A 27,458-nucleotide genomic window follows, 5' to 3' on the forward strand; every position below is an offset into this window, starting at 1 on the left:
AAGCCTCAGCTTACTGAAACAGCCTTAAACTGTATTTGGTCTAGGAGTGAGCATGACTGCAGTAACAATAAACAGACGGAACACAGAACAAGAAAATCTGACACATCACCTTGGAAAAGAGCAGCAGTCAAACTGGTTCTGAAACACAAAAGACCTCCCTCTTTCAAAAAGCCAGCGGGCCCATTAAGTCAGCCGGCTGAAGAAATGCCCTGGATATGGTGGCAGTCTGCACAGTGAGCAGAGAGCACTCCTGCCCTCTTCCAGCCCGTGGCACTGGGACAGTGGCACTGACAACAGACTGTGCCACCCTGTAGCGGCCCCAGTGCACTCGGAGTCAGACACGCCCGCTGGCCCATGAGGCCTACACACATCAGTCTTGTGCCGTAGTGCCTGACAGGGTCAGGCTGCCGGCCCTGGCTTCTCTCTGATCCTCGGCCACGGAGCTCATTCTCACCGCGGGGCCTCTGCATACCTGTGTATTCACCCTGTCTATAGAGTTTCCTGGTCCCAGATGGGACCTATGCCTGATTTCTAACCTAAGTCTTGGTTCTGTTCCTGACCACCTCTTCAGCACAGGCTTCTCTGACCATGGGACCCAGGGGACACTCCAGCCACCTTCACCACCACTGCTCAGCACAGGACCTGGCTTCAGGAACACCCTGACAGCCCCGTCCATGTGGGAAGCTACCTGTCTTCCTGACTTTGAACTGTCTTCCTCCACAAGCAGGTAAGCCGCAGAGCCCTAGCAGCCTAACTCGGGGCAGCCCGGACGGCACGCCAAAGGAACGCAGGCTGAGGGTGAGAGCGAGAACTGTGAGTCCGCACAGCCTGCCCACAGTTCTCTGGGATTCAGATCTGCTATTGCTACTCACTGGTCTCTAAAACAAGCTTGGGGGACCAGCTTGGCGGCACAGCGGGTAAAGCTGCCACCTGCAACACCAGCACCCCATATGGGCATCGGTTCGTATCCCAGCTGCTCCACTTCTAATGCAGCTCCCTGCTAATGGCCTAGGAAAAGCAGAGGAAGATGGCCCAAATGTTTTGGCCCCTGCCACACGTGTAGAAGATCCACATGAAGCTCCTGGCTCCTGGCTTCAGCCTGGCCCAGCACTGGCCATTGCGGCCTTCTGGGGAGTCAACCAGCAGATGGAAGACCTCTCTCTCTCTCTCTCCATCTCTCTCTCTCCGTAACTCTGACTTTGAAAATAAATAAATAAATCTTTAAAAATAAATAAATAAAATAAAAGCTTTGGAGGTTAAATTGCTTTGCTACTGGTTAACAACAGCAACACAGACCACTGATCTGGATCCAGAGATCCTGTAACCAAAACCCACTAGACTGACAGAAAATTACAGATATGACAACAATTTCAGTTATGGAAAGATTCTTCAAAAAAATCTAATCTAAGCGTGACTCAATAATTAGTAATCAAGGCAGCTGTAGCAAGTCATTAGAGATGTCCCCAAATATCAAACGTTTCCTCTGTCCCAGGCTCCTGATGGGACAGCACTGCTCCCTGATCCAAGTTTGAAGTTACAGGTGCCCACGTGACTAATTATATATAATTATATACAATTACATACAAGCAGAAGTGTCAGGTATTGAGGCAAAGCCTCCACCAAGCTTGGTTTTTGAGTGACTACTTCAGCAGGGCACACTGATCCTCACTAGATGTGCCGAAAGAACAAGAAATAAACTGCTGGGGCCGCGTTGTGGCACAGCAAGTAAAGCCACTGCCAGAGACGCCAGCATCACCTATGAGTGGTGGTTTGAGTCCCGGCTGCTCCACTTCCAATCCAGCTCCCTGTAATGCACCTGGGAAAACAGTGGAAGATGGTCTGAGTACTCGGGTCCCTGCCACCCACATGGCAGACCCAGACATCAAGGCTCTTGGCTTCAGCTGGGCCCAGCCCTAGCCACTGGGGCCATCTGGGGAGTGAACCAGCAGATGGACGGTATCTCTGTCTCTCACTGTCATTCTGCCTTCCAAATAAGTAAATCTTTAAAAATATAAACAGCTGCTATGTTAAGCTACTGAGACCCTGGAGTTACACGTTAGTTCAGCATAAGCCAGCTTGCCCTGACTGGCACAGCAGTAATAAGCACGGACTCCCATGCGCCTGGGTTTGACCCAGAGCTCTTTCACTTATTGAGTGATCACGGACAAGCCACAGCCCCCTGTTTAGGCCCTGATGTGCAGATGCACAAAAAGACTGATTTAAGAGAATGTATGAGGGCTGGCGCTGTGGCGCAGCAGATTAACGCCCTGGCCCGAAGTGCCGGCATCCCATATGGGCGCTGGTTCGAGACCCGGCTGTCCACTTCCGATCCAGCTCTCTGCTGTGGCCTGGGAAAGCAGTAGAGGATGGCCCAAGTGCTTGGGCCCCTGCACCCACGTGGGAGCCCTGGAGGAGGCTCCTGGCTCCTGGCTTTGGATGGAAGACTTCTCTCTTTCTCTGCCTCTCCTCTCTCTGTGTAACTCTGACTTTAGAATAAATAAATAAATCTTAAAAAAAAAAAAAAAAAGAGAGAGAGAATGCATGCACCATGCTGAACAGATTGCCTGGCACTCAGCACCTAACAAGGGATATTAAACTCTAAGTGAGGCTGAACCTATTTGTTTCATGCAAGTTAGCTGGCCTTGGATACCCTATAAAACACAGCATTCTAAACTATCTGAGAGAGTCACAGTTAGGGATTTCCCAGAGAAAAAATATCTACACAAATGAGAAGGAAAGCAGTAGAACACCTCAAAAAAGTTAAGTGTTGTGATGGTGTGGAAGATTAGAAAAGCAAGAAAAAGCTAGTCATGATCTGACCGTGGAGAGAGGGCAGGCACGGTCAGCGCCCCTCCAGCCCCTAACCAGGAGTAGCCTTGCAAGGAAGGGACTCGCGCGCAAAGCAAGCAGACTCTACTCGGACAGAGTAAGGGATATGAAGAAAGAGATGAGTGCTGATAAAGAACAGAAAGAAGAAAAATGACAAAAAAACACGAGGTCTGGGGTTTCCTGGAGCCCCAGGGCTGGGCTCAGCGGGAAGACCTGACTACTAGGAAGGACATGTCTGAGCGTGACAACTGGGACCACCTCCACATCATCCTCCAAGCACGCAGGCCCTGGGCTCTCCACACTTCCCCTGAAGGAATGCTCAGTCCCTAGCACTCCGGCGGTACACACCAGGAACAGAGCTGTCCGCGACGCCCGCTCTTATACGGGCACCAGTCTGGGTCCCGGCTCTTCTACTTCCGATCCAGCTCCCTGCTAATGGCTGGGAAGAGCAGGAGCCCGAGTGTTCAGGCCCCTGCACCCTTGTAAGTGGGAGACCTGGAAGAGGCTACTGGCTCCTGGCTTCAGCCTGGCCAGCCCTGGCCATTGCGGCCATCTGGGGAGTGAACCAGTGAATTAAAGAGCTCTCTCTCTCTGCTTCTCCCTCTCTTGGTAACTCTTTCAAATAAATAAAATCTAAAAAAAAAAAAAAAAAAAAGAACAGTTCCCCACTATTGCCTCGGAGACTGTCCAGCACAACAGACAGACCTCGGGCGGCTCTTAGAGAGAACGCACCAACACTAAAATAACCATTTGGATTTTAATTATAAGACGGTCTTGTTCAAGTTCAAACATTTCTTTTTATCAGAATGTCTGGAGAGTGCTATTTTGAAGTTTTCAAGGCATTTATTGCCCATTTTCACTGGCTAAAAATGAAAGGACTAAATACAAGAGGGAAAACCATAAACTATCCTGAAAAATTCTTAACTTCTGAAAACTACTGGGGTGACTGTCAAAAAAAAGCTGACAGGCTTCATGGTGTGAATTAATAATCAAGTATAAACAGCACACAAATAATGCAAGTAGTACTTCAAAAAGTCTGTGAAGAAATGAAATGAAATTTATTTTGGTGTAAAAAATTCTAAAATCCACGCATAGTTTTCTCATAATATACACTCTCCATGAACTGGCTGAAAGCCTCTCCTATTCTTTAAGCAATGAAATGTAACTAAAAATGCTGAACATTTTACTCATAAAAACTGGACAATTTTTATAATCCGAATAAAAGTTTCATTACTCGCAGACCATTTTAATGTACCCGAATCAGAAATGTGCTAACCATTAGACACATAAGAGGCCACTCTCCCACTGAAATTTGGCTTTTAGCATCAAAGGCAGTCCTCTATGGATCTAATATTAACACTTGTCAAAAGCAAAATGAAATTGTGAAAGAGCCAAAAAAAAAAAAAAAAAAGGGTAGAGGAATCGCTACAACTCTTTCGAATGGCACGCACACTTTTTGTAGATGGAAGTCGGTGTGATAGAAACGAAATACTGAAGCCGAAGTGTGAGTGTCAGGCAAGTCTAAACACATCAGAAACATCACCGGCCCGGTGCAGCCTAAGAATCAAGGCAGCACTGAGCCGAGGTGAGCGCTGTAGGCACCTCGGTCAATGATTGCTGAGCGGAGAATAACAAGTGCAGTGTCAATATTTAGACTCCACTTGCAGGTTCCTTCTGACCCAGAGGCACGGCTCTAACAGTCCCCAGGCAGGAGAAGGGCTTGCTCCCGCAGGTGACCAGGTTCACATTAAGAATCAATCTTAGAACAGGAAAATAAATGACATCTCTGACAGAGATGTGCACAGAACTTTGATGGACGATGACTGTGAAAATCCACTCTGTTCTCTTGTCCCTCCCCCTCAGCACCATTTGAAAAAATAATTTGCCTTCAAAAGCATGTCAGTAAATCTGCAAGTTTTAAAATAATAGAAACCATGTGGCCCATGTGTTCACCAGATTCGTTTTTTATGATGTATGGTCCGCTGCATTAAAATAAACATATTCCTGATAAAGAAAGCAATGAAAAGAAATCAAAAGAATTCACACCAAAAATTTCACATCTCTCAGTGCAACGCAGGACTGAATTTATTAAACTTGGCCACGTAGTGAAACTGGACTTAGGATCCCTGGTTGGGAAGACCAACAAATGATAAAAAGGCATCCACAACTTCAGCTAATGAGAGTTGAGTTGAAAAACGTCTTCAAGTCTGAGCATTTCAAGTTAAGGTTGAAAAAAAAAATCACATGCTTCACATTTTTAGGCTTTAAACAAAAAAATGTTTATGAAGATTTTAAAAAGAAAACGTTTCTGATACCCATAAATTTCAATAAACCTCAAGTGAAAAAAAACATTGAGAGCAGCAAGTATGAATCTACCACATCCACATAACTGCTTCTCCTTATCAGAACCCCCTCAAGGCTACCAAGTACCCAGGGCAGAGTAGCTTCCTCTCCAGGGAACCCCACACCCTCCTGTAAAGAAAAATACAGCTTACATTTCACACCTACCCTCTCGGTTTTATTCTATGAACAAGTTTTTCAAGGACAAAACGCTTAAAATTTCCCCTTTGATCATTATGATTTCTAAAAATAACTCTCATTCTTCCTTTTCCAACCAATGGATAATTACAAAATCAAGAGTATTAAAAATGAAACTTTAAAATTAACTTCAAACACACAAAAACAAGACAAAACAAAACACGCTGGCACTAGAGAGTGACGGGGAGAGGTGAAAAACAAGGTCTGAACTAAAATCCCCAGGAATGAGAGCTGCACTCGGGGTCCACAGATCCACCGCCCACCCCAAAGCCACACACACTCCACTCCACGAACAGACGCACGCCATGAAAGCAGTGAACTCAGACGTGACGCTAGGACACAGAAACAAAACACTGGGAGGAATGAATGTGTGTGTTACTGCCTTCTACACACCGAGAGCTACTGACATCGAGGTCATGTATTTGTATAAATTCTTATTGTAAACTCACCTGATTCATTTTCAATTCCTGTTGTGTTCTGTAAAGATACACACAACAAAGAAACTTCTTTGATTACATGAGCCCTAAAAAGAAAAACAGACAATTGTAATATGTACCTGCCTACAAATTTACAGAGATTTAAAACCACACACAGAACCCTAGGGCTTGCTCAAAGGGCATTTATAACACAACTCCACGACAGATCAATCTATGCTGACAGTTTACCTCTCGGATTTACTCTCTGCAATAAATAGATTTCTTAGAATCCTTACTAGGGCTCCACTGTACGTGTACTCTACGATGACAGCGCACTCGTTAAAATGACATCAAATTTTTGCTTTGGAATTACATCGTTGCTAAGAAGAAATAAATTAGTTTTGTTAATAGCCAGAAACACAAGGCGCTGCTGAATAACTTATTACACAGTGTGTGTCCTTCTTTGACATCCATACTTCTTGTTTATCTGCAAGTGCTGAATGCAAACGCCAGTTAGACCCCATTCCATTACACTGGTTTTCAAGTTCCTAGAGTAGAAAGGCAGACTTACTAACACTGGCCACAGGGAGCTCTCCCTAAAGAACAGAACACAAACCTCGCAGTAAAATGCAAACAGCTTAATAAAAGAGCCTTGCAAAGAGCTACACTTATTGCTTACAATTTTGTGTTCAATATATTTCCAGTACAGGGAAATAATCAGAAGACAAAAATCCTGGTTGCACATACATGTGACAAACTTGTGTCTAAGCCACGTCCTTGGAAGGATGGCAGCATCCACCTGAGTCACGTGGTGTCATTCCCGAAGTACGAGAACCACTCCACTTCCAGGAGAACTGTCCCTGTGCAGCCTGAATGTCCCCAGCCGAGGACACACACCCCTGTAGGCTGCACGCTCCTCGCCTGCTCCTGCTTTGCTTCTGCTGAAAAACATTCCAACTTAATGCTCTCATTGTTAATAACTCAAGAAACGCATAATCGAATGACAGTCTTCATTCCGGGAGAAAACACTGCCCACCCACCGTCATAAACAACAGCACTCCTTTTCCTTTGGTTCCAGTTCCTTCATCGAGGGCTGTTGGGTGTTTTTTTCTTCCCTTTCCTTGAGCAACTTAAACACTCACCTGATCACTTTTAACAAGCAAAGGCACTACAGTAAAGTCAGGGCCTGGCCACCTGAACTACTTTTTATTCAAAACCGGCACAGGAAACTGTATTCCATATGCCATATACCACATCTTGTTAGAGAGCCCAGTGCTTGCCAAACCAACCCAAACCCTTAGTAGGCAAATACTCGGTGAATAAAACATCAGACAACTGTCTCTCACACATATTTAGCACTGCCTCCCTTGGTATGCATCATATGGTAAACATAATCAACTCTTTTGTATGAGATGTAAGGTTGTTACATTAAAAATGAATCTTTGGGGGCCATCACAGTGGCACAACAGGTTAATGCCCTGGCCTGAAGAGCTAGCATCCCATATGGGCGGCTGGTTAGAATCCCAGCTGCTCCACTTCCTATCCAGTTCTCTGCTATGGCCTGGGAAAGCAGCAGAAGATGGCCCAAGTCCTTGGGCCCCTGCACCTGTGTGGGAGACTTGGAAGAAGCTCCTGGATCCTGGCTTCAGATCAGCACAGCTCTGGCCATTGCGGCCAATTGCGGGGTGAACCAGCGGATGGAAGACCTCCCTCCCTCTCTCTCTCTCTCTGCCTCTCCTCTCTCTGTGTAACTCTGACTTTGAAATAAATAAATAAATCTTTTTTAAAAAATACAAAAAACTGGCCGGCGCCACGGCTCACTAGGCTAATCCTCCGCCTTGCGGTGCCGGCACACCAGGTTCTAGTCCCAGTTGGGGCGCCGGATTCTGTCCCGGTTGCCCCTCTTCCAGGCCAGCTCTCTGCTGTGGCCAGGGAGTGCAGTGGAGGATGGCCCAGGTGCTTGGGCCCTGCACCCCATGGGAGACCAGGAGAAGTACCTGGCTTCTGCCATCGGATCAGCGCGGTACGCCGGCCGCAGCGCGCCAGCTGCGGCGGCCATTGGAGGGTGAACCAACGGCAAAGGGAAGACCTTTCTCTCTGTCTCTCTCTCTCACTGTCCACTCTGCCTGTCAAAAAAAAAAATACAAAAAAATTTGTTTAAAAAAGATGAATCTTTGGGTGTAAACCAGTGATAAAGCAGGTGTCCCCTAAGATGTGCAGCCCAACCCCTCTGTAACGACCCAGCAGCCACCAGTTCCCTCAGGTTGGTCTCTGTGACACCTGTGACCTGGGTGAATGAGAGGTTAGGGTTCAGCTGTCCTCTAAGCTTTTACAGCTGGATTTATTAACATCTGAGGAACAGCATAAAAGTTTGCAGTAAACACAACTGTATCAATGAAGGGCACCATCTCCTAGCTTTGTGTTCCCCTCCCAAGGGGACCGTCAGAGGCAGTGTCATTGTGACTCTTAGTTGCAAAGCTTCCTCTAAGGTCCAGGGCACTAGGCCGCCCTCAAAGGAATTAGCCCCGGTCATCTTCACCAAGGTAAGCCTTAGCATCCTCAACTAGCGGCAAGACACATATCCAAGGCCCGTAAGGCAACTCAGCCGAGGCCTCACGATTTGGGCTTCTGCTTTTGCCTCTTAACCACAGTTCACCATTTTTGTTTTTGTGGGTTTTTTTGTATCTCAACAGCTTTATTGAGATGCTGATATATCATCCAGTTGACTCATTTAAAGAGTACACTTTCACAGATGTGTGTGGCCGTCACCACCATCAATTTTAAAAGTCATCACAATGAGAAACCTGGTCTCCCTCAGCACTGCCTCCCCACCCGCTCCGCTCCCCGTCCCCAGTGCCAGGCCACTGCTAACCTACTTTCTCTTTCTGCCTTGACAGATCCGCCCGTTCTGGACAATTCGTCTTGCCCAAGGACAAGACGACAACAATGCAGGCTCAAGATCTTAAATCGCTGACTTCCTTCCGTGACCTAGACCCAGTGATCCCCTCTGCCCCTGGAGCACCTGCCATGGGCGGAGCTTGGTTCCTGGCAGGGGCCTGGCCCCTGGGGGAGAAGACCCACAATGAACACTACGTAAGTGAGCCGCGAAGTCGGTCAGAGAATGAGCATGCTTCTGAGAAAGGAAAGAGGGGCCAGGCAGGAGGTCAGGATCACCAGCTCCTCGCTGTCTCCACGCCTGCAGATCCAACAGCCGGCTCAGAGTGGGACTGAAAGGAAGACACGTGCGTCAAGGCCAGCAAGGGGGACGCCAGGGAGTGAATCGGTGATGGAAGATCTCCCTGTCTGTATTCCAAATCTGTTACAACATCTCTAAAATATCATTTGAGAGGCCAATGTCAGATCTGTGCTCTTAATATCTGAATTGGTTTAGACAGATCATCATTTCCCAGGTGGGAGTCAAGGGGAGAGGAAAACCGAGGGTCTGGTTTGTGGCAACCTGGAAGAGAGAAGGGCCCCCGGCCCCGCCCCCACCCCAGAGCATAAAGTGAAGCTTGTAGGAAAGATCCTTCTCTCTGGAGAGAGACTAGGAGTGCACAGATAGCGCAGAAAGCCCCAGAAGATTATCAGCCATGTAATCGTCTGCACTTTGCCCTCGTTTGTTTAATGAAAAAGCTGAGACTCCAGCGATCGTAAAGACCGAGACGCCGTCAGCGCTGTGCTAGTCTGGTTATCCAGCATCGCATGTGGGGACGGCACAGTTGCTTGACTTGAGCCTGTGAGCAGGCAACTACAAAGGATGAGGAAAAAGAAAGGAGAAAAGTGCTAAATAGAGGGGAGTCCAGATGAAAAGTAGATGGGCAGAAGGCAGCCTCTCAGTGCCCCCAGCCCTTAGGACAAAGTCCTCGGTGCTGGCCGGCACCATGGCTCACTAGGCTAATCCTCCACCTGAGGCGCCGGCACACCGGGTTCTAGTCCCGGTCGGGGCGCCGGATTCTGTCCCGGTTGCCCCTCTTCCAGGCCAGCTCTCTGCTGTGGCCAGGGAGTGCAGTGGAGGATGGCCCAGGTGCTTGGGCCCTGCACCCCATGGGAGACCAGGAGAAGTACCTGGCTCCTGGCTTCGGATCAGCACGATGTGCCGGCAGCAGCTCGCCGGTAGCAGCGGCCATTGGAGGGTGAACCAACGGCAAAAGGAAGACCTTTCTGTCTCTCTCTCTCTCACTGTCCACTCTGCCTGTCAAAAAAAAAAAAAAAAAGAGTCCTCAGTGCCATGCTAACTCCTCTGTTCCCTTCTCACCTCACCTCACACCCAACCAGCAGCCCATCCCAGGGCTCTGATCTTCTTTTCCTAAGAAATACAAAATAAATTTATTTGAAAGGCAGAGAAAGACACACGGAGATTTCCCACCCACTGGTTCATCAGCTGGTTCCCCAATGCCTGCGACAGCCACGGCTGGGCCAGGCCCAAGACAGGAATCAGGCACTCAATTCAGGTTCCCACAGGAGCTGGCAGGGACCCAAGTGCTTGAGCCGCCAGCACTGGTGGTGGTGTGCGTTAGCAGGAAGCTGGAGTCAGGAGCAGAGGCAGGACTCAAAGCCAGGCACTGACACTGCACTGTGGGAGCCAAGACATCTTGACCTCTACGCCAAATGAATACCCCTCAAATGATACTTTTTAAATTAAATTATTTATTAAACTATACTAACAAGGGGTATTAGCAGAAGCTTGAGGCCAGCGCTGTGGCATGGTGGGTAGGGCCACTGCCTGCAGTGCCAGCATCCCATATGGGTGCCAGTTCAAGTCCTGGCTGCTCCACCTCCAATCCAGCTCCCTGCTAATGTGCCTGGGAACACAGCAGAGGACGGACCAAGTCCTGGGGCCTCCACACCCACGTTGGAGAGCTGAAAGAAGCTCTAAGCTTCTGGCTTGGGATCAGCCCAGCTTCGGCCACTGCAGCCATTTGGGGAGTAAAACAGCAGATGGAAGACCTCTCTCTCTCTCTCTCTCTCTCTCTCTGCCTCTGCCTCTGCCTCTCTGTATCTCTGCCTATCAAATAAATAAATAAATGTTTTTAAAAAAGAAGAAAAAGAAGCAAGCCTGGGGCAGTCTCTGCAGAGGACCACAGCATCCTGTCCTGGGCAAGTCCTCTTGGCTGAGGCTGTCCTGAGTCATCAGCGCCTCCAACCATTTGCACAACCAAAAACACCTCTGCACATTCCCAGCGCGCGCCCAGCCGAGCACCTCTGCCCAGCCCTGGGAGCAGCTCCAACGTGGCCGGTCTGCTGAAGCAGTCCCAGACCCCGAAAGGGGCTGAGGAAATTCCTGGAGACTCGGGGCAGCCACAATCAGGGCTGGCTTCCGCTGCACTGCTTTCACACCCAGCTTGACTGCCAGGTGATGGTCAGACGGGAGAGACTGAACTGCCAGTCCGTCAGGACGGAGGCGGAGAGCTATCCTATGACCATCGCTGAAACCTCGACAATCCCATCACACGCTTTTCTAAGAAATGCTCAACAGTCAAGAGTCTTTGGTTTCCTAACGGTATCCAACGGTAGATACTGAAAATATTCACATCCCTAGGACATCTCGACCCTGGCTTCTGCCTTAGTTTGTTGAATTTCCATGCCTGAAGAAACCTACACATTTCCTTCTACAGTGTCCCTTAACTCCATCTTACATCTCCTTCCTAGTCCTCCTTGTCGACGGTTATCAGTCCTGGAAGGAGACTCTAAGATCCACAAAGTCAGAGCACGTAACGTTTTAGCACTATGAGCTGATCACCATGATGGTACTTCAAAAGTTCCTGGGAAAATCAACTTAACTTTTAATTCTATTTTTCTATGAACTTTTTCATGTATTCATATTTTAAATATCTACAATTTTAATAATATGCATGCACTTAAGTTTTCAAGCTACTACTCTGAAGTTCTAGAACAAATCATCCTTATAAACATGTGACTTCTAGGGGCTGACTCGGTGGTACAGTGGGTTAAGCTCCGGCCTGCAACACAGGCATCCCATAGCAGACTGCTCACATCCCATATCAAGTCTTGGCTGCTCCGCTTCCGATCCAGCTTCCTTGCTAATGCACCTGGGAAGACAACAGAAGACGCTCCACATGGGAGACCCAGATGCAGCTCCTGGCTCCTGGCTTCAGCCTGGCCCAGATCTGGCTGTCACAGTCACGTGGAGAAAGAACCAGCTGAACAAACATCTCTTTCTTCTCTCTCTCTGTCACTCTGCCTTCCAAATAAATGAATCTTTTTTAAAAACTATGTAACTTATCAATATCATAAAGATGGTTTGATTATAAATGGTCACTGTCCATACAGCAACAATAAAGTGACCAGTGTCTTTATTCAAATACTGGTCCGGTCAAGTGTCAGGACCACCTCAATGACATTAAGCTGCAATCATCTGACGCAGGTCCAGAGACAGAAAACTGGAGCCCGAGAAGACCTCTCTGGGTCAGACCAGGCCCATCGCCAGCACCGATCCTCCAAAACAGCAGAGTAATCCAAAGACATCCATGCAGCAGCCTTCACGTAACACGTTTGATGCGGCTGAAATGGTCCTCACGGCTGCCTTTCCAGACTTGCAAAACCTACAAAGCCGTGTGCAAGGCCCGGGAGAAGGAACAGCAGATTTGTTAAGATTAGTGTCGGACTGGGCAGGAAAATGCAGAACTGGAAAAACGCGGATTTGATTTGATCTGCAATTCACCTGTAAGTCACTGATATTACTTTGTAATTATTCTTTAGAATAATATACCTTTTGTAATTATTCTTTAGATATTTGGGGGCTATTTGAAAAAGAACTAACTTTGCAATAGTTACTTAGAGGTCACTGATATTACAATAATAGTTATTTTCCTAAATTACAAAAAAAATTCCATTGTAACACCAAAAATCAGAAGAAACTTATGTAACTCTTAAGACTCGAGAAATTCATGAACTAAAAGCAAAAGAGAAGTAAGTAATGGAACGAGTATGGTCCATCCAAATTTAGAAGCCCAAAAATGCAATAAAACATAGACTAGATGCAAGAAAAATTTTAAATGCCATTTTGCAAAAGGGTGTCTTGGAAAAGTTTATGGCCAACACAAGAAAAATATTCTAAAACTAATCAGCACATAAACTCGCTGTCAGAGAAAATAAGTATCACGGTAGCAAATACAGAGATGATTACGGTTTTCCCAAAGTAGATTTGCAGTGCCTAACACTGGCCTCAACGTACTGACTAAAAGACTGCTGCGATCCGGAAACTTCTAGAAAAATAAAAATATCTGAACTATGCAACTTTTCAAAAGTAATTTCTATTAATTTACAATCATTATTAATATACTCATTGTCATAGAAAACTACCACTCATAATTCCTAACAAAACACTGGAATCACCAAATTACCATCTTCCAGAAAATCAATATGAAAACGTGCAGCGCCCACTTGTGAGATTAAGCACGAGCGCTGACGCTGAATCTGCTCGATGAAAACGCATTGATTCTCCTTTCCTGGAATACAAGCCCCCAAGCATCAGCATCTGGCTCCACAGTGACAACCCCTACCTCCCGTGAAAACCAGGCTGTATTACTAAAGAAAAAATCAAACCTGATACGTCCATCGTTTTTAGAACAAGGAGAGTGTGTGTGAGTGGAAAGGGAGACCAGGAGGGAGACCGGAAACCCAGCGAGGATTTGGCGAACTGCTGAATCAGTGCTTAAAAGCACTTGCGGTTCTCAGCCCTGGGAAGAACGTCTCCCCATGGCCAGGCGGCAGGAAGACGAGACACAGAGGAACCTCCCCACCTCCAAACCCAGCAGGAGGCACACAAGCAATGGAACAGTCACAGACAAACCGGTGATTTCTCCCATTAATGAGGCCCAGCACACCACAGTTCCTGATTCCCCAAACGCACGGAGCAGAGACTGCCTTGGCACAAACCTAAATAAGGAAGTGGCCATTTCGCCAGTCCACTCCAGGTGGCAGAATCTGAAACTGACAATGGTTCCTGTAACAGGCTGAACACACTAGAGGGGCTGCTGCCGTCAGCGGCTTGGGGGGCGCAGAGCCCCACTGAGAAACCAGGACTGAGGAGAGCTTCTGTCTGAGTACGTCAAGTCACAGAGCTCTGCAGTCCACAGCCCTGCAGCTCCCAGGAACCCGCAGCAGCCAAACACCACCACACACCATGTCGCCAGAGACCTGCTGGCACGCTAGGAAAGCACCATTACACCCGCACTCGGATTGTGGCGCTCCAGGGGCTTTTCAATCCCAGAATATCTCCTCTTTTACCTTAAAAAAAAAAAAAAAAAAAAAAAAGATGCAAGGTAAATTCTTCAAAAACACTGCTCCAAGCCTCTGATCCTAAACAACTCGCTCAGAAACAAACGGGCAGCTGTGCAGCGTCTGGTGAATTTCCGTCACTCACCAGCTGATGCTGTAGACAGCTGGCACTTAATATATGCTCTCCCTTATTCTTTTTCTAAAAGATTTATTTATTTGAAAGTCAGAGTTACACAGAGAGGAGGAGAGGCAGAGAGGGAAACAGAGAGGTCTTCCATCCACTGGTTTACTCCCCAGTTGGCTGCAACGACTGGAACTGCACCAATCCAGAGCCAGGAGCTTCTTCTGGGTCTCCCACGCGGGTGCAGGGGCCCAAGGACTTGGGCCATCTTCTACTGCTTTCCCAGGCCACAGCAGAGAGCTGGATCGGAAGTGGAGCAGCCGGGACTTGAACCAGCACCCATATGGGATGCTGGCACTGCAGGCAGCGGCTTTACCCGCTATGCCACAGCGCCGGGGCCCTCCCTTAAATTCTTTTGATTAATTTATGTACCTGTGTCATATTTCATAGAATATGTAATTTTTTACTTCACAAATCTCAGGCATTGTTGAGGACTTTAGTAATTCCCTCTGATGTCATAATTAATAATTCCTAGTTTCTCTCAAGAAACTAAAACAAATCACACCTCTCCCTGTAGCAGGATATTCCTCCCTATGGTTCAAAACACAGAAGAATCACTCAGTCTACCAAACAAGGCAATTTTGTCACTCAAAACACCCTCGAATTAAAAAGCTAATTTCCTTCCCTTATTTTTTTTTTTTTAAGATTTATTTATGTATTTGAAAGTCAGAGTTACACAGAGAAGGAGAGGCAGACAGACAGAGAGGGAGAGAGGTCTTCCATCTGCGGGTTCACTCCCCAATTGGCCGCCGATCTGAAGCCAGGAGCCAGGAGCCAGGAGCTTCCTCCAGGTCTCCCACGTGGGTGCAGGGGCCCAAGGACTTGGGCCATCTTCTACTGCTTTCCCAGGTCATAGCAGAGAGCTGTGGAGCAGCCGGGACTCGAACCGCTGTCCATATGGGATGCCGGCACTGCAGGCGGTGGCTTTACCTGCTACGCCACAACACTGGCCCCTCCATCCCTTATTTTCGAGACTAATTGCCAAAAACTACGGATGCCGAAATCAGCATGAGAAGGTGGAGGCTGGGTTCTGCTCTCTGCGGGGAACTGGGAAGATTCAGGTCCTCACTGCAGCTCCCGTGCCTCCCAGGAAATGCGCCGGTTAACCACCGCTGACTGTATATTCTGCAGAACAGCACTGAAAGCAAAGTATTGATAAAAAGATGCTTCTTTCTAACGTTTCCCCTATGTCAGAGGCATTAAAACTTTACATTTTTATAGAAGAAAACTTATGTCAATTCTTCACTAACACTCAAATGCCAAGCTTCCGCCCAATATTTCTAAAGCAAGACATCATGTGGTGCATTTCACGATGTCCAAACCAAAACGGATCCTCCGTTCACTCCTATGAGCTGCTGCTCTCCCACAGCGGCTGCCAACGCAGATGCCGCTCTTGTGATTCAACCTTTAAAGTTCAGATTTCCTGGGTCTTTCTCTAGGAGCCCAGCTCCTTGCCGCCACAGCAGGCGGTTTCCGACTTAAATAAACCTTGCTTTGCTCACTGCCTTGTCCACATGGAAATTCCTCTTCTATGTGAGACAAGAACTGGAGCTACCTTTCTTTGTCGCTGTTTTCCCTGTAACACAGTGTCACTGCCATCCCCACATGGCAGCCGATTTGAGTCCCGGTTGCTCCACTTCTGACCCAGCACCCTGCTAATGCACTTGGGAAACCAGCAGAAGATGACCAAAGTCCTTGGGCCCCTGCACCCATGTGGGAGACCCAGATGAAGCTCCTGGCTTCAGCCAGGCCCAGCCCCAGTCACTGGGGCCACTTAGAGAGTGTACCAGTAAACAGAACTCTCTCTCTTTCCTCTCTCTCTCTCTCTCCTAACTCTTTCAAATAAATAAATCTTTAAAAAATAAGGGGGGGGGGGTGCAACACTGCAGGTGGACGCACTGCCTGCAATGCCAGCATCCCATAGGGAACTGGCTCATGTCCTCGCTGTTCCACTTCCAATCCAGCTCCCTGCTCATAGCCTGGTTTTGAAAAACAGCAGAAGATGGTCCAAGTGTTTGGGCCCTTGTCACTCACATGGGAGACCAGGATGAAGCTCCTGGCTCCTGGATTCAGCCTGGCCCAGTGCTGGCCATTGTGGCCATCTGGGAAGTGAACTAGCAGATGAAGATTCTCTCTCGCTACAACTCTGATTTTCAAATTGAATAAATAAATCTTTAAAGTTCAGATTTTCAGAAACCCTGCAAAACATCTGGCATTTCTTAAAATGTAAAGGAAAGCTACAAGAGCATGGCCATACCACCTGGCACCCCAGCACTCACTTCTCACATAAAGACACTAAGCACTAACACGACCATCTTACAAGTGGCTGCCTGGGTCTCTTTTGGTTTCTCTTACACAAGAGGTACACACGTAAGCTCACTTTCCATGTAAACTCATGTACGCCATAGGGAGGCTTCCTGAATTCACAGGGGAACACCAAGAAGAACTGTAACCCCGGGTAGGGTGCAACTCTACTGTTCTAGAGAGGTGCCAGGCACACTGACATCATGTCAGTAGACTGACAGTGATTATTCTGTGTTTTGAACCACAGGGAGGTTTCTACAGGTCTTCCCCCAAGATCTCACTAAGCTATCATTTTATTCTGATAGGGAACAGCCCTTCTACTTTAAATAACCTGAGGCTGAGTGTTTATCACCTAAATAGGTAACTACTTCTATTCCCAAGACATTTTTTTTTTTTTTTGACAGGCAGAGTAGATAGTGAGAGAGAGAGAGAGAGAGAGAGAGAGAGAGAAAGGTCTTCCTTTTGCCGTTGGTTCACCCTCCAATGGCTGCCAGCGGCCGGAGCACCACGCTGATCCGAAGGCAGGAGCCAGGTGCTTCTCCTGGTCTCCCATGGGGTGCACGGCCCAAGCACTTGGGCCATCCTCCACTGCCTTCCCGGGCCACAGAGAGAGCTGGCCTGGAAGAGGGGCAACCGGGACAGAATCCGGTGCCCCGACTGGGACTAGAACCTGGTGTGCCAGCGCCGCTAGGTGGAGGATTAGCCTACTGAGCCACAGCACCGGCCCCCAAGACAATTTTAAAACAATAGCAATGCCTAATGTCTGCAGACCAGTGTGTGTGTGTGAGGGGTGAGGGAGGGAGGAAGGGAGAGTTAGAGTTGTTATAAGGTTTAAGAAGCCTTGCTCCATATACGAGTTATTCTTCTTTTAAAGGAAAGTACAGGCCGGCGCCGCGGCTCAATAGGCTAATGCTCCACCTTGCGGCGCCGGCACACCGGGTTCTAGTCCCGGTCGGGGCGCCGGATTCTGTCCCGGTTGCCCCTCTTCCAGGCCAGCTCTCTGCTGTGGCCCGGGAGTGCAGTGGAGGATGGCCCAAGTGCTTGGGCCCTGCACCCCATGGGAGACCAGGAGAAGCACCTGACTCCTGCCATCGGATCAGCGCGGTGCGCCGGCCGCAGCGCGCCAGCCGCGGCAGCCATTGGAGGGTGAACCAACGGCAAAAGGAAGACCTTTCTCTCTCTCTCTCTCTCTCACTGTCCACTCTGCCTGTCAAAAAATAAAATAAAAAAAAGTATAGTTACTCAAAATAAATCATTAGTACTTCTTGTTTCAAGATGTCTAATCACTCTATGATAAGAAAACAGACTCTCCCGGGCTGGCGCCGCGGCTCACTAGGCTAATCCTCCACCTGCGGTGCCGGCACCCCGGGTTCTTGTCCCGGTTGGGGCACCAGATTCTGTCCCGGTTGCTCCTCTTCCAGTTCAGCTCTCTGCTGTGGCCAGGGAGTGCAGTGGAGGATGGCCCAAGTGCTTGGGCCCTGCACCCCATGGGAGACCAGGAGGAAGCACTTGGCTCCTGGCTTCGGATCAGTGCGGGGTGCCGGCCGTAGCAGCCATTTGGGGGGTGAACCAAAGGAAGGAAGACCTTTCTGTCTCTCTAACTCTGTAGAAAGGAAGGAAAGGAAGGAAAGGAAGGAAAGGAAGGAAAGGAAGGAAAGGAAGGAAGGAAGGAAGGAGACTCTCCCAAAGCTTGCCTACTGGAATTTGCAACCAGTGCAACTCAGGTAAGGATACACGGGGCCAGTTCCAGGTGCTCTGAGTTCCAGCTGATAGCCAAGCCCGACTGCAGGGACAGGGCTCCCCAGATGTTGCCAAGGAGTTATTACTGCATCCCTTGACCCACTGCCAAAGCCTGGCAGTCTGCAGAGGACAGCGGGAGAGGAATTCCTGAAAAGCAGAGCTCGCGACACCTGCAGGAGGAAGCTGGTGCAGGACTGCCCATCAGGAAGGCAGTGCTGGCGCCTGCGATGGGCCCCGGGGATTTTCCGGCTGAAGAGGCAGCATAAGCAAAGTCTTATACCTTTTACCGCTGCCAGGAAAGAGCCAGGAGGTGAGAGAGGGTGGGCAGCTGGAGACTCAGGGCAGGCAAGCCAGTTGAGAATCCAGGGTAACGGCAGTTAGGATTGGAACTGCGGGCAACAGCTGAAAGCAAACAAAAACCGCGGCGGGCACCAGCGGTGGAGGACGGGTTAGCGGAGCAGTGCGCTGCAGGTAAAGGAGAGGGTGAGGTGAGCCCAGCACTGAGGCCAGGGCTGCACAAGAGCCGCCAGACGATGTTAGAGAGAGCGCAGCAGGAACAGGGACAGAACCCAAGGAGAACGTGGGGAGCCCCGTTCAGAAGCCAGGCGTGCCGTGGACGCTACATCAGAAACACAGGCCCCACACAGACAGGACGTCAGGTTAACGATGGCGAGCTGCAAGGACACTGCTTAGGGGAAAGTACCCAGAGAGAGGAGTAGAAGACACAGGGCTTGGCACTGGGAAGGCATGGAAGGGGCTAGAAGGTCACCTCACCCCCACCATGTTCAGGGACCGGGATGTCCCTCAGTAAGAAGTGAGCCACATTATCTCCCAGGGCTCACGCACCAGGAGACGTAAGAAAGATGCTATTCATGGTCCTGACAAGCTGCTATGGCTGGATTTGAGCTTATGGTGCTATCAAGGAGTAGAAACTTGATCCAACTGTGGTGTCTGGAGGTGAGCAGGGTTAGATAAGGTCATTGGTGGGGGTGGGGAGGGTTCGCGACAGAACCCTGGGGGCTTTACAAGAGCAGACTGGATGACACACACATGCACGCGGCAGGACGGAGCCTGCCAGCAAGAGGCCATCCCCAGATCCAGCCCCTCGACCTCTGACCTTCAGAACCTTGAGCCCAAATCAACCCCTTTCTTCCTAATTCACCCAGACTGTGGTATTGTTATCAGCAACCTGTAAGGGCTGCTCCAAAAACCTCAAGTATTTCAAACGGTAAAGATTTATTTATTCACTTATTTATTTGAAAGGCAGAATTACACAGAGAGGGAGGGAGGGAAGGAGAGAGAGAAAGATCTTCCATCTATTGGTTCACTCCCCAAATGGCCACAACAGCCAGGCTGGGTCAGGCTGAAGCCAGGAGGCAGGAGCTCCACCCGGGTCTCCCACGTGAGTAACAGGGACCTGACCTCTTGGGCCATCTTCCACTGTCCTCCTGGGGGCAGCAGCCGGGACGTGAAGGCGCGTGTTGTAGGCAGCACCGGCCCCTGCTCCCATATTTTTTATTCACCTCAAATCACCCCAGGGAAAGAGAAGCAACCTTGTCCCCACTTCACAGAGAGGAGGAAGCGGTCCACCCACCCCCAAACAGGCAGACCAGGTGGGTCCCCGGGCTGGATCTGTGACCGGCCATTCTGTGCCGCCCGCCGCTGCCCTAGGGCAGTGAGTCACTGAGGGCTTCTCTCAGAGAGCACTGGGCACCCAAAACAGGTGAGCTGCCCTGTCCCACGTCCCTAACAAGTGGTGGGAGCTACGAGTAAGGAGTACACTTATCCCAAGACGCCTGAACACGCCCACTGCCAGGCGCACGTTAAAACTGGGTCTTTCAGATCACTGCGAAGCTCCTAAAATGAGTCTCACAGAGTGAGAACACGCGGGGCTTCCCGCTTACATGATACCCCAGATGACGCATAAGTGACATCGTCTCGGGAAGGTCTTGGGTACCACACAGGATTCACACTGAAATTTTGCCAATTTGGGTGGCATCATTTAAGTTAGCTGAAAGTGCCAAAGAACTGTCCCAGCAGAGTTTAACAGAACCACGGACCAGCACACGTGAACCACGCAGGCACTGCCCATTTCCGGACAGGCTGCCCGCTGTGACCAAGCTAACCGATACATGTAGCCTGTACGTATTTCAGACCAAGAATTCAGCTCTTTCAAAGCACAACCTGACATCTGACTTATTGCAAGAGCTACAAAATATCCTTTTCACCAAAATGGCTGGAAAATATATAAGTATCCAGTGAAACTTTCTTTACTGCATGCTCCAAAGGACTAGTAAGTGAAAACCCAGTGCAGGTGTGACATGAGCCAAGCCTGTAGGAGTAAATACTACAGAGTGCTGGGAAAAATATTACACGCATATTTCACTACAAATGAACTAGATTCACTACACGCAGTAACTCCTAAGTCATGCCTCAGGGAGGCGGGGGTGGGGCCGACAAGCATTCCCTGTAAGAGAGAACATTGCAGCGGCACACACACTCATTCCAGGGACGTGATGCAGAGACTCTGGGCTCCCACAGCACGTCTCCTCCTGTGCTTTATTTATCAGTACATTCTGATGAAAGATTACTTACGCCATCAGAGAAGTTTATCTATACGATCTATCCTTACAAAGAGGCAGCGACTTCTACCCTCTCCCTGCAGGGAAAGCTGTACTGAGGACACGTATTTTCTAGAAAGATCAACAAGCTATCTTTAAATTACAATGACTTAGTTAGGTAAGCACTTGGAAAGTAAGCCTTCTAGCCTCAACATAAATGCATCACTTCTGTGCTTAACCCTAAGCTGGTTGCTTAAAAAAAAAAAAAAAGATTTCTAGAAAAACCGCAGTTTGGTTTCTGCCATCAATCTTCAGGGGGCTGCTTCAACCAAGTCCCATTTTCTGAGAGAAAAGACAGTTGTTTCTGTGCTATTCAGCATAATGGGCCACATGCTTACACGATTCACCATGCGTCAACTCTATGCAAATTTATTCAAATTCCATAATAATTTAATCTGCATACTGGGAGTGCTGATCTTGTGTCGTGAGAACTTCATAATCTCTAGGGTCCCTCACGCCACCTTCTCTGTTGCCACAAAAGGATGCCAAGGCAGGAGGGGACGTGGACAGACCAGAGTCGGCTGCAGGCTCTGCGATCCAAGTCCCACACTCCAGTCTCACTCTTACAGTTTCTGACTTCAGGATGGTCGGTCAACAGCGCCAGTGATTTACCCACCAGTCAGAGGAGCCTCCCTCCTGTAACGCAGCAGCCATTTTGCAATGGGACATTTGGCAACGTCTAGAGACTTCCCCGGTTGTCACACTGCGGGAGGTGCCACTGGCATCTGGCGGGTGCAGGGCTGCGGCTAAGCGTCTCGCCACGTGCAGGAGAGGCACTCGGCCCGAATGCCCACAGCGCTGCCACGGAAGCTGAGCGTCACGCTCGGGGCCACAGGAGCCCACAGCTTCCCGGCGCTCGAGCAGATCTTGTACAGCTCTGCCTACAAACTTGGAATTCCCCAAGGAGAGCGTGAGCACTCGGCCCCAGGCCTCGAAGCAAACGCTTGGCGGGTGGCAGCCCCACGGAGGAGCAGCAAGCAGGGCCCGCCAGGACGCCCTGGGTGCACACCACAAGTGATGGCAGAATGACCATCAGCTAAGGTCCCCGGCATCTGCAAACTCCCTGAAGCCACCATCGCCACGCAAGTTTGACCAGGGCCCCTCAACCGTCCACCTGCTCCTCAGTCACTCCCTACTGCGGTGTCTCCTAGTGGAAGCCCAGTTTTGGTTTTCTTCTCCGGCATGGGCACTACAGAGAACATGAAAGGCTAGTCGGAAGCCAGGAAGACAGTGAATAACCCATGGTGCTTTCCAGCCCGGAAAGTCTACGATTTAACAGGACTTAAAAGGTTTGTAAATCACAGCCGGAACCTGAAGAGAGACCGGCAGCTTAAAGAACCCGTTCCATGAATAAACATCTAACGTAAAATAATCATCAAAAGAGTATGTGTGCAGATCCGTGCATATAACTGCATAGACCTGGCTGAGGAGAAAGGAGCTGACATTGGGCGGAAAGCGAGTTATTTCCTACCACTACATTGGCAAGAAAAATACATATTTAGAACCTAAACAGCAGAATTTACATTTTTCCTGTATCTTAAGAGTACAGAACTTAAAAGTCCACAACAGAAAACAATTCCAAATGCATCATAATATAAAGAAAATCTCAGGGTTTGGAAACCTCACAGATCAATATGGAATTGACTGGTAAATGATGGCCCCTGCCCATATTAGCCATGAAAACATATTGAAGAACAGTTAGCGACACAGACACACGCCCAGAAAACTGGAAGGGAAGACAGATTACAAACAGTACGCACAGTAAGGTCTCAACAGATTAATACAGACGTGAGTGCATCCTCTAAACACATGGGTGAGTGAAGAAAGGCACACAGACACCCTGAGAGAGGGGGCTGCGACTGACGTGCTAACAATGAAGGGTCTGCCTGCCTCTACTCCACAATCGGTCTATAGTCAGAATCCCAATTTGTTACATTTCATATTTTCAGAATGACCACATTATCATTAATTTATATGGAACTGCCTCAGGCACTGCCCTTGAAATGAAAAAAATATATATACACACCAACTTTTCACATAAAGAAACCACTTCTACAATGAACAAAAGCAAACATGTATTGGGCCCTACGATTAAGTGCCTGGCACTTTTCTAAGCACTTAAAATGTACTAACTTATTTAAATCAAACCAAAAAAGATTTTAAAAAGAGTCCCTGAATAACAGAAAATGTAAACAAGAATCAGTTCCTACTATGAATTTTGGACTCAGTTGCCGGAGCTTGACAGGAGTGAGAGGTTAATGATCTTGTAAGGTCAAGGCTAAATTGCGATTCTGCACATGAAAGAATTCGGCCAAATAAACGTGTATATAAGGAAGCCTGGATAGAGTGGCCAGGCAGCTGGGTACCAGCTGAGAATCACAGAAAAAGAAGGTTCAACTATGTGTCTTCGTTCCTCCTCCTTAATATTCCTGCCTAAATTTCCCATCTTGTTGTTATGAAAAAAAAAAAAAAACTCAACATTTTTCTTCTACTACGTCGAGCGGCCACAGCAAAGCCCAGTGTGCGCTTGGCTAGGTAGAATGGCTACGAGGTCCTGCTGGTGGTGAAACCTTGTGGTCCTGTTCCACAATAAACCTGGACTACACAAAAACTTAAAGACACATTCCAGTAGCCTCCTGGGGACAATGATGTTTGCGGGGACAACCATTTCGACTCAAGGGATCCGAATGTCTGGCAGAAGGCACTGGGGTCTCAAATAAACCCCAAACCTCAATGCAACCCTAAAAGGCAAAGCGAGGGGCCGGCGTGAGCCTCACCGAGATCTTGGCCGCGGAAATTCCTTGCAGCAGTGCGGGGAAGGGGCTGGGGGACTCGGGCTCCCCGTGGGGCTGTCCCCGCAGCTCAGGGCTGCACGCCCACGCGCGGGCCCTTCCCGCGTGGAGCCCAGGAACTGCGAGGGCTGGGAATCACACCGGCCGTCAGTTACACTTCCTATTTCACTTGCCACCATCAAAAATTGGCTCCCGCTGGCTTTCGGGGCGCAATCAGTGGAGGAGAAGCACGGGTCTGTCGCACACACCCCCGGCCGCGGGTGCACGGGGACAGCGGGGGACACGATCTCCAGGTTCCCCCCCACCCACCCCCGACACACACAAAAAAACTATTTAGGAAACACAAAGACGCGAGACGCAAAACCAATCAGGGAGGCAAACCTGCGGGACACGCTCCGTGTGCTGCACCGCAAAAAAAAAAAAAAAAAAAAAAAAAGGCGCGGCGGCTTGACACCTGCGGCGGCCCCGAGCCCACGTGGGGTCCGGGGCACCCGGCTCTCCGCCGCCACAAAGCGAACCCCGAACTTCGCCGCGGGGACCCCGCAGGCCGGCAGGGAGGGACCCCCACCCACACCCGCCCGCCAGGCGCCCTCCCGGGAGACCCGCGCCGCGTTCCCGCGCCCCCAGCCCGCAGCGCGCGTCCGGACGCCCGGGTTCGCAGAGGGGGCGCGCCCGCCGGCCCGGCCCTGCGGCGCCCGGCCCCCGGCGCGTCCTCCCCGCCGCCGCCGCTCCCCCGGGGAGGCCCCGGCGGCCCGGCTCCGGCCCCAAGGCCCTGCCCGCCGCTTCTCACCTGCGCCCGCCGCGCCCCGCGCGCCTCAGAGCGCCGCGAGCCGCCGCCGCCGTCGCCGCCGCTCCGCCCGCCCCGGCGCCCGCGGCCGCGCCGCCGCCATCTTGGCTCCGGTCGGAAGTGACGTCGGGCGGCGCGGCGCGGCCTGCGGGGCTGCGGGGCTGCGGGACCCCGGGCCTCGCCGCCGCGGCCCCGGCCTGCCCGGGCGCGGGGCCGGCCGCGGCCTCCCGCGTCAGGTCGTAGGCGCGACTCCGGGGCCTGACGGGCCCGCTCGCCGCCGCGCCCGCTGCTGTGACCGCGCCGCGGGGTTGGCATTCTGCGGGACTCCACGTCGCTCGGGGGCCCTCCGCGTTTCAGGAGGGGGCCATTAAGTGTCCGTCGTCGGGTAAAGACACACAGACCCTCCCCGCCTTCCTGCCTTCCGTCAGAAGGACGCGAGCAGCCGCGCCCAGAGATCGGCCCCCGGGAGGGCGCCCGTCGCCCAGGGCCCTGTGCGGGCTGCACACCCTGTGCATAGCCGGGCTCTGGGGGCTCTGGGGGCGCCGCAGGTGTAACCCAGGGGTGGGGGTCTGGCTGGAGGGGATCCTGCAGGGATGGAGAATCTGCGGGTTTTCGGAGAAAGTTCCAGAAAAGCTTGTCTGGCAACACTGTGCTGAGAAGCCCACAGACAAGGTCGGGTTTTTTGATCTTGCACGGCGTGAAGATGCAGCTTGCGAGCAGGAAGGGCCCTCCCTCTGCCCCTTCAGTACATCCTGGACACGCCCCTGACCCTGGCTGTAAAAGCCCAGGCAAACGGCTGGAGCTGCCCGCTGTTGCCTTCCTTGGTGCCGGCACACTTTCCTCTGAGCAGGCTCGGCTTGAGTCTGGGCACCTGGCGGCACCCCCCCCCCCCCCCAAGCAAATGGAACCCCTTGTGTCCAGCGACAGCGCTTGCCTTTATAGAACGGAACTGTTTAACACGTTGGAGGGAGCAAAGAGATGGTGTGGAGGAGCACGCGTAAGTGCTGGGCCTGCGTTGAACCGGGTTGACTTGGCAATGGCCGTTAGACCTCCAAGAGCCGAGGACCAGCAGGCCAGCTGGAGACGAGGCTGGAGTGCAGGTGCAGGCTGGAGATGAGAGGAGGTGCGCGCTGTCGCCCGCTGAAGCCGTGAGCACGCAGAGAAAAAGCTGTGCTCAGAGCGGGGTCTGCAAGGATCTGATGCTATGACAGCAGCAGCCGCCTCTGGAATGGATCCAGTCCGAAGACCAGGCACCGTGTGGGGCGCAGGTGCCTGGAAAACTTGGGAAGCACCGGAAGTGTTTGCTTATGCAAATCCGGTTTACTCTTACGAAAACAGGTTGTATCCGCATGTATCATGCTATGATCTTAACACAAAGACATGGTAAGCTCTAGTGAACAAATGCCAGCATCCTCTTCTGAGTTTTATCAAGTCCTTAGAAAGTGACAAGGTCAGCAGACTGCCTAAGAAAGGGAGTCAGACCTGGTGGCGTATTTCTTCCACTGCGCAAGGAAAAGAGACCCTAGGCTTGGGAGATGCGGGCATGCCTGTCGCTGAAGTACTGTAGTCCTGCAGGGCACCCCTTATCCAGCCTGCAAAGATGGTCCCCCCACCCACCTTTCCAAAACACCAGCATTTTATAGGAAAAGCTTTGTCCCGCCTGGCATTCAACAGAAAGCAAAAGGAAAATAAATGTTAAGTTAGAAGTGACCTGGTGAGCCAGAGTATGTAAAAGACGGCCTCATGCCAAGAGACAGTTCCCTTCCGGTCATTAATCTCAGGTAGCTGCGTCTGTTAGATTCCTGTGGCCGCTGTCACCAGTTATCCCTCACTTGATTGCTTAGAAGAACACAAGAGGGGCCGGCGACACAGCTCACTAGGATAATCCTCCACCTGCAGCGGGGGCATACCAGGTTCTAGTCCCGGTTGGGGTGCTGGTTCTGTCCCGGTTGCTCCTCTTCCTGTCCAGCTCTCTGCTGTGGCCTGGGAGTGCAGTGGAGGATGGCCCAAGTGCTTGGGCCCTGCACCCACATGGGAGAGCAGGAGAAGCACCTGGCTCCTGGCTTTGGATTGGCGCAGCAAGCCAGCTATAGCAGCCATTTGGGGTGTGAACCAACGGAAAAGGAAGACCTTTCTTTCTCACTGTCCAACTTTATCTGTCAAAAAAAAAAAAAAGAAAGAAAGAAAGAAAAGAAAACATAAGGGGGTCCTCTGGCAATTCTGGAGACTACAAACCCAAAATCAGTATCAGTTAGCAACATCAAGGCAGAGCGAGGCCGTGCTTCCTGGGGAGCCTGCAGGGAGGGGTCGCTCTGCCCCCATCCCTCTCCGGGGGCTGCCGGCGTGCCTCGGCTGTGGCTGTGTCCCTCAAATATCCAAGGCCAGCATTTTGAAATCTCTGCTCCATCTTTGCATCCCCTTCTCCTCTGTGTCTAGTTTCCCTCTGCCTTTTTTTTTTTTTTTTTTTTTGACAGGCAGAGAGAAAGGTCTTCCTTTTGCCGTTGGTTCACCCCCTAATGGCCACTGCGGCCGGCGCGCTGCGGACGGTGCACCGCGCTGATCCAAAGCCAGGAGCCAGGTGCTTCTCCTGGTCTCCCATGGGGTGCAGGGCCCAAGCACTTGGGCCATCCTCCACTGCACTCCCGGGCCACAGCAGAGAGCTGGCCTGGAAGAGGGGCAACCAGGACAGAATCCGGCCCTGACCGGGACTAGAACCCGGTGTGCCGGTGCTGCAGGCAGAGGATTAGCCTAGTGAGCCGCAGCGCTGACCCCTCTGCTTCTTGTAAGGATACAAGGGCATCCTGGATATATTATCCAAGATAATCGCCCCATCTCAAGATCCTCCACTGAACCGTGTCTACCAAGGCTCCTAAGAGGGCCACGCAAAAACTCAGAATCAGGATGGGGACGTATCTCTGAGGGCCACCGCGTGTCCTGCCACACTGGTATGTCCTCAGGATTTCAAAAGCCCCCCTCGTTGATCGCCCACTGTGTATTTTTCAGCAGTGT

General features: G+C 50.5%; 1 protein-coding gene across 7 annotated transcripts in view; it reads right to left on the reverse strand.

Annotated features, from left to right (window-relative positions):
• Window positions 1–24,843, reverse strand: part of PRDM2 (PR/SET domain 2) — a 125,682-nt gene extending 100,839 nt beyond the window's left edge. For 2 of the 7 annotated variants that reach the window (XM_070077045.1, XM_051834333.2), the window contains exons 1-2: window positions 24,453–24,565; window positions 5,817–5,890 (exon numbers count right to left, since the gene is read on the reverse strand). Coding sequence is in view for 3 of the 7 variants with exons in the window: in XM_051834333.2 (XP_051690293.2) it covers window positions 5,817–5,825 (9 nt within the window). In the remaining 4 variants the exon portion in view is untranslated. Of the gene's footprint in view, window positions 1–5,816; window positions 5,891–18,529; window positions 18,617–24,452 lie in introns of those variants that run through there. The other 5 variants (XM_051834334.2, XM_070077047.1, XM_051834336.2 and 2 more) reach the window with 5 other exon arrangements.
• Window positions 24,844–27,458: the final 2,615 nt, after the last annotated feature.

This window comes from Oryctolagus cuniculus, chromosome 7 (assembly GCF_964237555.1).
Source record: "Oryctolagus cuniculus chromosome 7, mOryCun1.1, whole genome shotgun sequence".
Taxonomy (NCBI): domain Eukaryota; kingdom Metazoa; phylum Chordata; class Mammalia; order Lagomorpha; family Leporidae; genus Oryctolagus; species Oryctolagus cuniculus.